The sequence below is a fragment of the Camelus ferus genome, chromosome 18 (assembly GCF_009834535.1).
Source record: "Camelus ferus isolate YT-003-E chromosome 18, BCGSAC_Cfer_1.0, whole genome shotgun sequence".
NCBI lineage: Eukaryota > Metazoa > Chordata > Mammalia > Artiodactyla > Camelidae > Camelus > Camelus ferus.
The window spans coordinates 10,676,138-10,687,497 of NC_045713.1; the positions used below are offsets into that span (position 1 = coordinate 10,676,138).

General features: G+C 53.9%; 1 protein-coding gene across 3 annotated transcripts in view; it reads left to right on the forward strand.

Moving 5' to 3' along the window:
- SDK1 (sidekick cell adhesion molecule 1) overlaps window positions 1-10,515 on the forward strand; it is a 718,389-nt gene extending 707,874 nt beyond the window's left edge. For all 3 annotated transcript variants that reach the window (XM_032459946.1, XM_032459947.1, XM_032459948.1), the window contains one exon: window positions 7,076-10,515. In XM_032459946.1, coding sequence (XP_032315837.1) covers window positions 7,076-7,309 — 234 coding nt within the window. In that variant the 3' untranslated portion in view covers window positions 7,310-10,515. The remainder of the gene's footprint in view (window positions 1-7,075) is intronic.
- Window positions 10,516-11,360: the final 845 nt, after the last annotated feature.

Sequence of the window (11,360 nt, forward strand, 5' to 3'; positions counted from 1 at the left end):
AGGAAGGAGGCAGGGAGGAGAAGGCGGGCGGGGAGGAGAGAGGGATGTGGGCTCCACACTCACGCCTGCACGGAGGCCATTCAGATCCTCACGAATAGATGAGAGCACCATGGCTTTGATGCGGTTTCCAGTGTCTCCCCAGACATACTAATGCGGGGAGTGGAAAGGCGGCCTGGACATCTGCTCCCAGAGCCACCTCTTCCCCAGACCTGCCATGCAGCACTGAGTGGTCCTGGCACAGGACGCGTGGCTGAGTGAGTGAGGGGCCCTGGCAAGCCCTGTGCCTGGAGGAATCCCCAGATGCTTCGGGGTCAAGGAAGTTGATCAGAGGTGTGGGTGCGCTCCCCACCTAGAATTTCACCTTGAATCTGGGGCTCCAGGCCCCCCTGAAGCCTGTGATAGACACCTGCAGCCAAAGCCCCATGGAGTCCAGGCCGAGAACTCGCATGCCTGGCTCTCTGTCTGCTCCTGGGTTCGCGGGTAGATGTCTGTCTTTCTTCCGGCGTTCTGTGCTCTGTAATTTTGCGAGGTCTCGACTTTGGGAGATTTGCAGGCACTAAATATTCATGAGATCCCAACAGAGGGATCTTGGACATGCCAGCTCCATTGGGAACATTTCCTTTGAACCCCGTCTTTTAAGCAGTGGGAACGAGATGCGGTTCACACAGCGCACAGTTTAGCCGTATGGCGTAACGGTTATTTAGCCGTGTGCTTTCAGTTTCCTCGTATTTGTGAACTTCCCTGATTTTCTTCTGTTATTGATTTTTAATCTTATTCCATTGTGATCAGAGGACATACTTTGTACATTTTCAGTCCTTTTAAATTTATGGAGCCTTGTTTTATGGTGTAGCATCTGGTGCATGCTGCAAGAATATTCCATAGCCTCTTGAAAAGAATATGTTGTTCTGCCGTTGCCGCGTGGACAGCTCCATGTGTGTCTAAGTCTAGCTGATTTATAGTGTGGTTTCAGTCTTCTGCACTTTTGATCTTCTGCCATCTGTTACTGTATTGAAGACTAACTGTTACGGTAAACATTGTCTATTTCTTTCTTCATTTCTGTCCATTTTAATTTCATGTATTTGAGGGCTCTGTTTTTAGATGCATATATGTTTATAACCATTTATCTACTTGATGGCTAGAACTTTTCATCAGCATAGCACGTCCCTCTGTCTCCAGTAACAATCTTGGTCTTAAAATCTATTTGGTCTGATATTAGTACAGCTACCCCAATTCACTTTTGGTTACTGTTCACATAGTATATCATTTCCATCACTTAACTTTCAATGTATTAAATCTTTGGATCTAAAATGTCTCGCTATCTTTTTTTTTTAATGGAGGCACTGGGGATTGAATCTAGGACCTCGTGCATGCTAAGCAGGTGCTCTACAGCTGAGCTCTACCCTCCCTGCAAAGTGTGTCTCTTATAGCTGGATCATAGTAGTCTATTCATTCAGCCAACCTTTACCTGTTGACTAGAATGTTTAATCCATTTACATTTAATATAATTGCTGCTAAGGCAGAATTTACATCTGCCAGTTTGGTATTTGCCTTCTACATGTCTCCTCTCTATTTTTCCTTTACTGTCGTTTTTTTGGTTAAGTGAATATTTTCTAGTGTACCATTTTAAGTCCCTTGTTTTGCTTTTGTTGTATATTTTTTCAGTTATGTTTGTTAGTCATTACCCTAGGATCAGTGTATACTCCACATTTAGACTAAATCTCAGTGACATACGGAAATGACTCCTGTATCGATCTAGTCCCTCCCCGCCCCTGTGCTCTGATTATACAAATTACGTCCATGCATGTGACAAACTCAAAAATGCATTTTTGCAGATATGACTTTACGAAATTTTGTGTCTTTTAAGGAAGTTGAGAGAAGAAAGGAGAGCAAGTATATATTTAGAGGTTATCATTTTAACTTTTTATTTACTATTTCTGGTTCTCTACATCTTCCTGTGGATCAAGGTGTCATTTCCTTACTTTACTGCCTCCTTGGCTCCAACTGTTAAGTATGCTCCATTTCTGTACATTACGGGCCAACAGTACCATCGTGTACATCTTGTTTTATGCAACTGCTTTTAAATCAGCTAAGAGAAGAGAGGAGAAAAAATAGGTAATTACACTGTCTTTTGTAATTACCTATGTAATTACCCTTGTTGGTACTTTTTGTTTCTTGATGTGGATTTGAATTACTGTCTGGTGTCACTTGCTTTCAACCCGACCATCCTCCTTCAGCATTTCTTGCAAGGCGGGTCTGCTAGCAAGGAATCTTTCTGTTTTTACTTATCTCAGAATATCTTATTTTCACCTTCACTTATGAAAATAGTGCCGAATGTAAGATTCTTGGTTGACAGTTTTCTTTCCACTCTCTGAATGCGTCACGCCCTTGCTTTCCATCCCACATTTTCCTGGTTAGAAGTCGGATGTTAGTATTATTTGCGTTCCGTTGTCCGGGGTGAGTCACTGCCCTCCTGCTGATCTCAGGAGTCTCCTTTCGTTGCTGACTCTTGTCGCTTTAACTGCGCTGAGTCTGGGTGTGAGTCTTGCTCCGTGTATCCTCGTGCGGTTTACTGAGCTTGTCGGGTGTGGAGATTTTTATTTTCTCAAAGTCATTGTGACTTTCAGTATCTTTTCTGCTTCCTTCTTTCTCTTCTCGTCCTGGTACCCTCATTACACACACGTCAGTGCCACCTCACATGCACTGATCATTGGTCAACTAGGGTGGGGTCTCTGCTGGAAGGGCTCTTCTGCGAAGCTAATATTTCACTGAGAAGATAGTGACACCATCCTTTTCTCCCTGGGGTATTTTTTAACTGTTTTCAGAAACTTGTTCAAGTGAAAATTCTGAGAATTCAGTTCACAGGCGCACGAGAACCTGCCCGAGCGGAGTTGCTCTAAATTAGGCCACCAGCATCACATGCCACATGCCGGGCTCTTTGTGTCTCTCCATTTGGAAGTAAGAGGGTTTGTCGCCGTTTATAAAAGACAGCTGCTTGTGAATGATGCCAGAGCTACTGCTCAACTTGCATTTAAAAATTAGTTTCAAAATCCAAAGCAGCAGTTTTCAAAATCTCTCCTGCTCCAACCAACTCAGACCAACCCCCTCATACCTAATTAATTCCCTGTTAATACTTGAGTCTTTCATCTTGCCAGTATAGCAGCAAAAGTGCTGAGATTATCTCTATTAGCTGCTTACCAGGCATCGGTGCACCTTTGGAAACGCTCACAGTCGGTCTACCAGCACACCCAATCACGGGCTGGCCTTCTGCGGTTTCCTGGGAAACCAACACACATCGCTACTTCAGATCACACAGGAAACTTACAAAAAAAAAAAAAAAAAAGCCCTGCAGCATTTCCTTTTTGTCAATAATTCTAACTCACTAAAATACATCCTCATTAAAAAATAATAACGACATTCAAACAGTAAACAGAGCAGCAGCAGGAGGAAGAATGGCATTTTAATTCTGCACTTTCTGGTGGGGGAAACGGAATGATCTGAGCAGGAGCCCAGAGGCCCCAAGCCTCACCCCCACCCCACCCCACCCCCACCCCATGTGCCATGTGACCTGGGAATGTTCTCACTCTGCCTCAATGAACAAGAAGAAACTAAAGACACAGCTCTTAGTCCCTTGTCCCTCCTTTCTGCGTGATGGTCTTGTTCTCTCACAGGGGCCTTTGGAACCACCTGGCTGGACCTCTGGGCCCTGCCACTCAAGGCTGACAGCCGCCCAGCCTGGTCCCCACACGATGAACTCTGCTCTTCCAGATGCTATGTGAAAAATCCCAGGGCAGGTTCTGATTGGCTCCACTTAAGTCACATGACCACCCATTAGCCAATCACTGCTTTCTGAGGGGTAAGCCATTCAGCCCCTGTGACAGGGAAAGGTGGAACAGGGGTCACCCTCTTCTGCTGTCTGAACCGTTGCAGAGTGGGAGGCCAAGGCAGAAGGAGGGGAGGGAAGTGCCCCAGGTCACCCCCTGGGTGCTGGACAGGTTTACAAAACAAGTGACTACTGCCTGCGATGGATTCTCCACCACCCGAGAGACTTGGTGTGGGTCCCCCCCCCACGAGGTGTCTCTGACCTTTCATGCAGCTGCAATTGAACTGTTACTAACAAGCCTATTCCTGTCCCTTGGGCTATGGTGCCGGTGCAGGATCTGCCTCACTCTGTCCCCAGCCCACACGACCCTGAGAGGGTCACTCACTTCTCTGGGCCCCCGTTCTCTCAGACACAAAATGAAGAGACCAAATCCCATTGCTACCTCTCACCTTCGTTCTCACACACCTCCTTATGGTTGGACAGTGAGTGGGGAGGACCCCGAACACCGGAGGATGAAATTTTGGACCTTGTTCAGTCTTCAGATAATCATAAACCAGGAACCACATCTCTGAGCGTTCTGTGAATTTCTCATGAGAAAGGAGGCCTTCTGTTCACTTCAATATGGGCGGCTCTTCCCTGAGCTTCAGGAAATTGAGAGCCAAAATCAGTGTCAGCTTCTCTCCGTGACCTTGGTCCTCCTCACTCCCATCTGAGTTTACACAGAGCTCGGCCTCGTGAGCCCCCTCAAGGCTTCTAGAAAACAGATGAAGAATAGATCTTCACGCACAGCCACAGATCCAGGTGCCTGATCTCCCATCTGAGCTGATCAGAGACCAGAGACTCGGGAACATTTCTCGGGCTTGGGACTGTGTCAAATATAAGGTGCCATCTCCAGCAGGGCCCGGGCAGCGCTCTGTGGCAGAACGCATTTCCGTTTCTGCAGCAGCACCTGAGAATATTCGCACTGAAGAGCCTCCCATGGGTTCAGCTGAGGGTCAGCAGCCACATTTGCTCAACACAGGTCAGGCTCCGCCTCAAAACGAGCCACAAAAACAGCTTTGGCTTATCAGAGCTTCGTGGGCTTGGAATGACAAGCAGCTTACAGGAAGGGGGCGCCAGGAGCTGGGATCCAGCAGACGCCCTGAGGCCAGCTCAGCCGTGGCGACGCGTCAGGAGGGGACATTGGTCAGCCCCGCACTTTTAGGAGCTTGGCCTCAATAAAGAGCAGAGGAACCGAACCACAGCTGTGATCAGCTGCCGATGGTTTATGGGGCCGTAACACAAACAGTTTACCTTAAACGGCCTGAGAATTCCTGAATCTGTGGCTCACTGTTCCGTTTATGTAAATACTCCAGTGAGAGCCAGGTTTTCAGTCTGTGCCCAAAAAATCCCAGGAGTCTCCGGCTCCACCCTGTGTACACGAGGGGCCTCTGTACGGCCTGGAGGCCTCCCCCGACTCCTAATGGACAAGATGCCAGCTCTCCAGGTAGAGGGCAGTGTGGGCGGCGGGTCCTGCATGAGTGGCAGTGCAGGCTGTCACCCTCCATCCACCAAGTCACCCACGGCACCAAGGGACCCTTCATCTTCATGAGGGCCTTCTCTGAGGGCCAGCAGGCAACTTGACCCCTCCTCCCTGCCTGCCACTCCCCTACCTGGGCCTGGCCACTGATCAGAATCCTGCCAGACCTACCAAGGAATACATGTTCCCAGGCTCCACCCTGGACCCAATGAATTAGGAGGAGGGAGCCACCGTCCAGGAAGCTGTGTTTTTCCAAAACTTCCCTGGTGATTCTAAGATAGCATTTCAGGGCCACTGACTCCTTTATACCACCCTGGCCTCCTGACAGCCTCTGGGGAGAGAAGGGCAGGCAGGTGTGGCTGAAGCCTTGAGAGATCAGGCACTGGAGCCCAGAGAGGAGGCGCCCTGCTGACCGGTGGCTGGACGGTGAGGGACAGAGGGAGATGCCAGCCCACTGTCCCCCAGTGTTGTCCTGCCTGGCAGGGCGCCTCAAGAGGGGAGAGGCTTTGCTCAGCCACAATTCCCCACTCCTCCTTGAACTTGAAAGGCTGTAAGCCACAGTGTCTGGAGACCTATTTCTGGCATTTCAGAGGTGGCCTCTGCCAGGTCCCTGGGGGCAGGGAGGAGGGAGGAGCCCAGGCCAGCCTGGGCTCCATCCCTACCAGGCGACAGGACACTGCCAGGATCCAGGGGAGGGTCTCAGGACCACCCAGCAGGTCTGGGACAGGGGAACCAGGAGCCCTCTGCCCTTGCCCCCTGGGGGAGACACTTCAGCCTCCACGGTCTGGGTCAGCAGTCCTTCCAGGGGCTGAAAACTTCCCCTCGAGACTACAGCACAGGACGTAGGGAGGTGCTTTAAGAAAATGAACATAAGAACTGTGGAGTAATTGTTCTTGCTGGAAACTGCTGATTTGTCTTGTAGACAGAAAGGGGGAAAGACCCTCAGAGGGACTGATCTTTGAACACAGACAGGCTGCCCGCTTCCCCCCACGGCTGTTCTGTGTGGGAAGGGGTCAGTCCCCAGCGCCTGGAGAGAAGGGGCCGTCGTGCAAGTCGCTCTCACGTAGGGCCTCCTTCCTCTGCAACCTGCCCTCAGAGGTCTGTGTGGATGTGACCTTTGGTGGAAACGTGTGTCATGGAGGATGTGCCTTCTCCTTGCCTCCACGTGTGCTCAGGATCCGATCCTGTTGGTCTGCGGGAGCTACATCGTAGACCCAGGCCAGCTGCAGCCCCTGGGCCTTCCACACACCCGTGCTCTTCTACATTCTGTGCAGCGAGGACACAGCGTCCCCTTGAGGCTGTGTGGACCTCTCCTGGGTGGGAGATGGAGCGTGGACCTCGCCTGGAGCAAGAGTGCAGTGTAGACCCTCCTGGGAGCAGCTCTGGCACAGTGGCGGGTTGGGAAGCAGTGACAGCACATTGTCCCGCTGGGCCCTAGCAGAGATGCAGCGCTCAGCCCCGGCCCGGTGGGGGAGGAGGGGACGGTCTGCGCCCGGGGTTGCGTGGAGTGTGGGAGGCCTGGGGTGGGCTGGGAGGAAGGGAGAGTGAGACAGTTGATGTGCACCATCCCGCCTTGGGTGACCAGTGCTGGTGCCACCCCCCGCCCCCCGCCATTCCCTGCTTCCCGCTCAGCCCTGCTGCCCGCGGCCCCCTCCCCCAGAGCCCCCTCCCCGGCCCCGGCGGCCCCGCGCCCCCTCCGGGCCGCGCTGGCTCACGCCTGGCTGTCCCGTCCGCAGGGCACCGACTCCGAGTCCGAGGACGCGCCCCCCCAGCACTCGTTCGTCAACCACTACATGAGCGACCCCACCTACTACAACTCGTGGAAGCGGCGCGCGGGCGCGGCCCCGCACAGGTACGAGGCCGAGGCGGGGGCGCCGCTGCACGCGGTGGTCACCACGCAGAGCGCCGTCTTCGCGCCCCCGGCCCGCGGCGCTCGGACTCCGCTCACCGGCTTCTCCTCCTTCGTGTGAGCGGCCGCGGACCCCGAGCCCAGTTTTGTTAAGACAATCAACTCCAGGAACTGAGCTCCAGCTTTGGTTTCAGAGAGTCTGACGCCTGAGGATTTTACCTACTTGCGAACGCAGGATTTCCACTAGAAGGCTTTTGTTTTTTTTTTTTTTAATGGCCTTTTGTAACATCGCTGCAGGAAACAGGTTTCTTTGGTTTTATTTTCTTTTAATGAGAAGGTGTATTTCACTGGTGCAAGGGCTCAGCCCGGGGGACCTCGGAAGACCCTCCCCAGTCCTGGGTGCTCAGTCCTGGGCCAGCTAGCAGGACTGGAGACGGGGAAGAGCTGGGGGTGCAGGGAGACTCCACCTGCCTCCAGGCCGCTCGCTTCTCTCCTCCTGCGGGAGAACCAGCGGCTCAGCGGGGCTCCATCCGCGCTCCGGGGTCTGACCTGGGCTCAGGGCCTCGCCACCCCGCTGCTGAGTCCATCTCTGAAACGTTCCCACCCAGCAGTTTCTAGGCAGGGATGGTTGCTGGCAACGGAGCCAGAGATTCTAAGTGTACCTTCTGGGTCATTCCGGTGGTGAGACATTCCGGGCTTTTCCTCCCCTTCTTTCTTTTGACCGGATAGTGCTGGCGCAGGAAAACCCCCCGGGGCCGGGAGCCGCCGCGGCGCTCGGTGAGCGCCTTCCTCCCCAGCGCCCAGTGCACGGCCGCCCGCCAGCCCGGGGAAAACAGGACAGCGTCCGCAGAGTCGCTTGCTGTGTAAGAGGTGTGCATTGTTAACCAGAGTATTTTTTAAATCTTTTTATCTTTTTTTAAAATCTGTCACATGAAATGAATGAGTCTCTGCTGTCTCCAGGTGCCTTTTTATTACTTGTTTAGCTTTGTGCGTGGGAAGGATGAAGAGCGACAGCGTCTCCGAACACAGCAAAACGGCTGTGAGAAGACGGGCCCCCCGCGCCCCAGACCCTCCCGAGCATGCAGCCTCGGTCCTTCCCTGCCCCTGACCCCAGGCTAGCTCTTAGCTTTAATGAGTTTTCTGGAATCTCTTTTATCCCTTTCATTGGTACTGTTCTGTTGCAGTGTATTAGCTAAATGGAAATAGCATGAACTACTTTGAAAATCTGAGTTCAAGCTGTCGCTGGGCCTCCAGCCCATCACATCATTTGTGCAAAAGGTGTCTCAGGGGCAGGTGGCCCAGCCCCCTAGCCCAGGTCCCAGGTCTAGAAGTAACACGAGTGTGGCTGAGGCCAGGGGTGCTTGTGCCCTGGGGCTGCAAGAAGGCCCATGTCCCCACCCCAATGGAAGCCTGTCGACACCCCCTCCCCAGGGCACAAGGGAGCAAAGCAGGTACTGTCCTCCCGGGGGACCTGCCCGTCCCCAAGGGGTCAGTGACTGGGCCCAGTGACCAGCAGCGCCAGTCTCGTGGCCACATGCGGAACAAGTGGGACACATGGTCTCTGCGGGGCTCTCTTCTTCCTACGAGGGGCTGTCTTGGCCCTCCACTTTCAGAGTTGCTGAGTGTGGTCTCAGGAGACCAAAGAGAGTTTTGTGTTGTGTGAAAAATATTTTTCAGTTTTTCCAAAAGGTGTGGAAAAGTTCCTCTCTTCTCCCCCTCCCTCCCTCTGTTCCTTCCTTCCTTCCCTCCCTTTATGAGTGGAGGACAAACATTCTAAACCAAAAATCCTAGCTGCTCTGTCCAAAGCCTCTCCTGCATGAAAGTCGCCCCCACAGCCCCCCAGACAGACCCTCTCCCCGGGGCCCAGGGCTACCTCCATCCTCCCGGCCCCAAAAGGGGATAAGGACAGGAAACTCCAAGGCTGCCCCTTGAATTTCTCGAAAGACAACCGACCGCCAGAGACGTGGACCAACGCTGCCTTCCGTGCGCTCTGCTCTCTAAGCCATACGGACTTTGCTTTAAATACAGGAAAGTGCTGAGACATGTTAGGGTGAGGACGATTTGGTTTGAGGTGTGTCTTGCTTTTGGGTTTTTGTGAATGCAGGTCGCCTTTTTTCCCAGGCTCATTACACTTCCTGCGTTCTCCCGGCTTTGAGTGAACTTCCTTTGGGGGAACTGTCTGCACGAGGTTGTGCGGGCTCCCGGCGGTGGGCGGTTGTTGGCGCCGGAGCTCAGGGGCTCTGGCCCGTGGGAGCCACTCACTGCATTGGAGGACGAGAGTCAGATGTCTCTGCTTAGGTCTCAGCCTCCAGACAGTGTGGGCTTTGAGAAGCGTTAACTCCTAACCTCTCCTCTTTAGGGAAGGAAAAAAAAAACACATAATAGGAAAATGGATATTGGATTTTAATCTCATTTCTGAACAAAGGACAGGCGACATTTCTCTCCCCCAGGCCAGGGGACATGTTCTCTCCTGCCTTCTTCTGTAGCGATGCCCTTCAGGTGTCTCGTGCACAGCGGTGGCTGAGGTCTCCATCCAAGGCCCCGGGGTTGGCAGGAGAGCTGCCCTTTCCCGGAGGATGACGCAGCAAAGCAGCCGGCGGGGCCGTGCCCTCTGAGCTGCAGAGATAAGTTTGCGTGGGGCTCCGGTCCCCACTGGGGGGGCACTCGCGTGCAGGTTTCCAGGCCCGGGAGCGGCAGGGGCGGTCACCGTGCCCAGCGGGCATGGAGAACATCTCCTCGACCACCTGCACCTCCTCCCTCTGAATAAATTGGCCCAAACTGAGGCCTCTCCTACCCTGGCTGTGCTTCTAAGGAGCGCTCGATAAACGTCGTCACGGAAGAAGACAGGATGTGAGGGCCTGCGGTCGCAGGAAGAAGCCGCGCGCTCTGTAAACTCCTTGTGATGCTGTGCTCGCCCCTGACCACGACTGGACTGAAGCATGGTGTTTGCATAATGGTTCTTAGCATGGTTTTCAGTTTTTACGAATCCCTGGCACACAGTGTCGTTTTTCTCCCAATGAGCAATCAGTCCGCTTATCCAGATGCTGCTCTTTCATTCAGCATCCCTGCAACGTGGACCAGCCAAAAGGTGGGAACTGGGGAATCCACGAACTGAGCTGGTCGGCTGGGCGCCGCCCTTCCGGTCAGCCTTGCCTTCTGGCTTATCGGTGACTTAGGTCAGTCCTTAAGTTTTTCCGGCATTTTCTGGAATTGTGCAGAAAACCAGATCTCATTTGAAAAAACAAACAAAAAAAAAAAAAACACTTGTAGGAAGACAGAGAGGTGCTATGGGTACAATTTTTAATAAAAACATCATTTTGTTCCTTACGCGCCTGTGATTTTCTTCATCAAGAGTTGCTGAAATGACACCAATTCTAGGGCCGTAGAGCAAAGGCTGACACGTGACCCCGGTGCTGTGCGGAACCCCGCGCCGCCCCTGGTCGCCCTGTGGAGATGCAGGCGTGGACGCGCAGCCGATCCGAGGTCAGAGGGGTTTAATTTCGGCTCTTCCGGGGAGAGGCACCCCAGGGGAGCAGCCTGGCCGTGTACCCCGGGGGCCAAGGCAGGCGGCGTGGGCCCCGGAGTGGACAGCATTCTCAGCGCCAGCCCCCACCACCTAGCATCCCCCCGCCCCCCAGAGACTTCACAGACGCCCGGAGAGGAGGCTGCTCATTGCCAAACTTGGCCTGGGCTGGGGGGTGACTGCCTGTGCTTTTAAGGACTCCCCCCCCTCCCCTCACCGCGCATGCTCCGAGAGCCTGAGGCCTCCCCTTCCGGCTGGGCGGGCGCACGTCCGGTCACGTGGCCACAGGGCCTGCGAACCGGGAGCCGGCGGCTGCGTCCTCACTCTCAGGCCGTCCCAGCCTCGGGGGGCGAGTCTCCACCGTGGTGCCTAACATCCCAGGGCCCAGGCCCCCCTGCGGCGCGTTACTACAGTCTCTGCAGGCTGGGCCCAGGCACCCAATTTTTGCGGAGAAAGCCGCCCAAATGGTCCCCAGGCGCAGCCAAGGAGGACGCGCCCTGGGAACGCGGCCCGTGGCGCCGACTCTGCCCTTGGGCTCAGGAAGCGAACGCTGCCCGACAAGCCGGAGGTGAGCGCGCTGTGGGTTTTTTCTCTCTTCCCCACTTTGTCCGCCTGCGTTCTGCCCCCACAGACATGAAAGTCGAGTTTG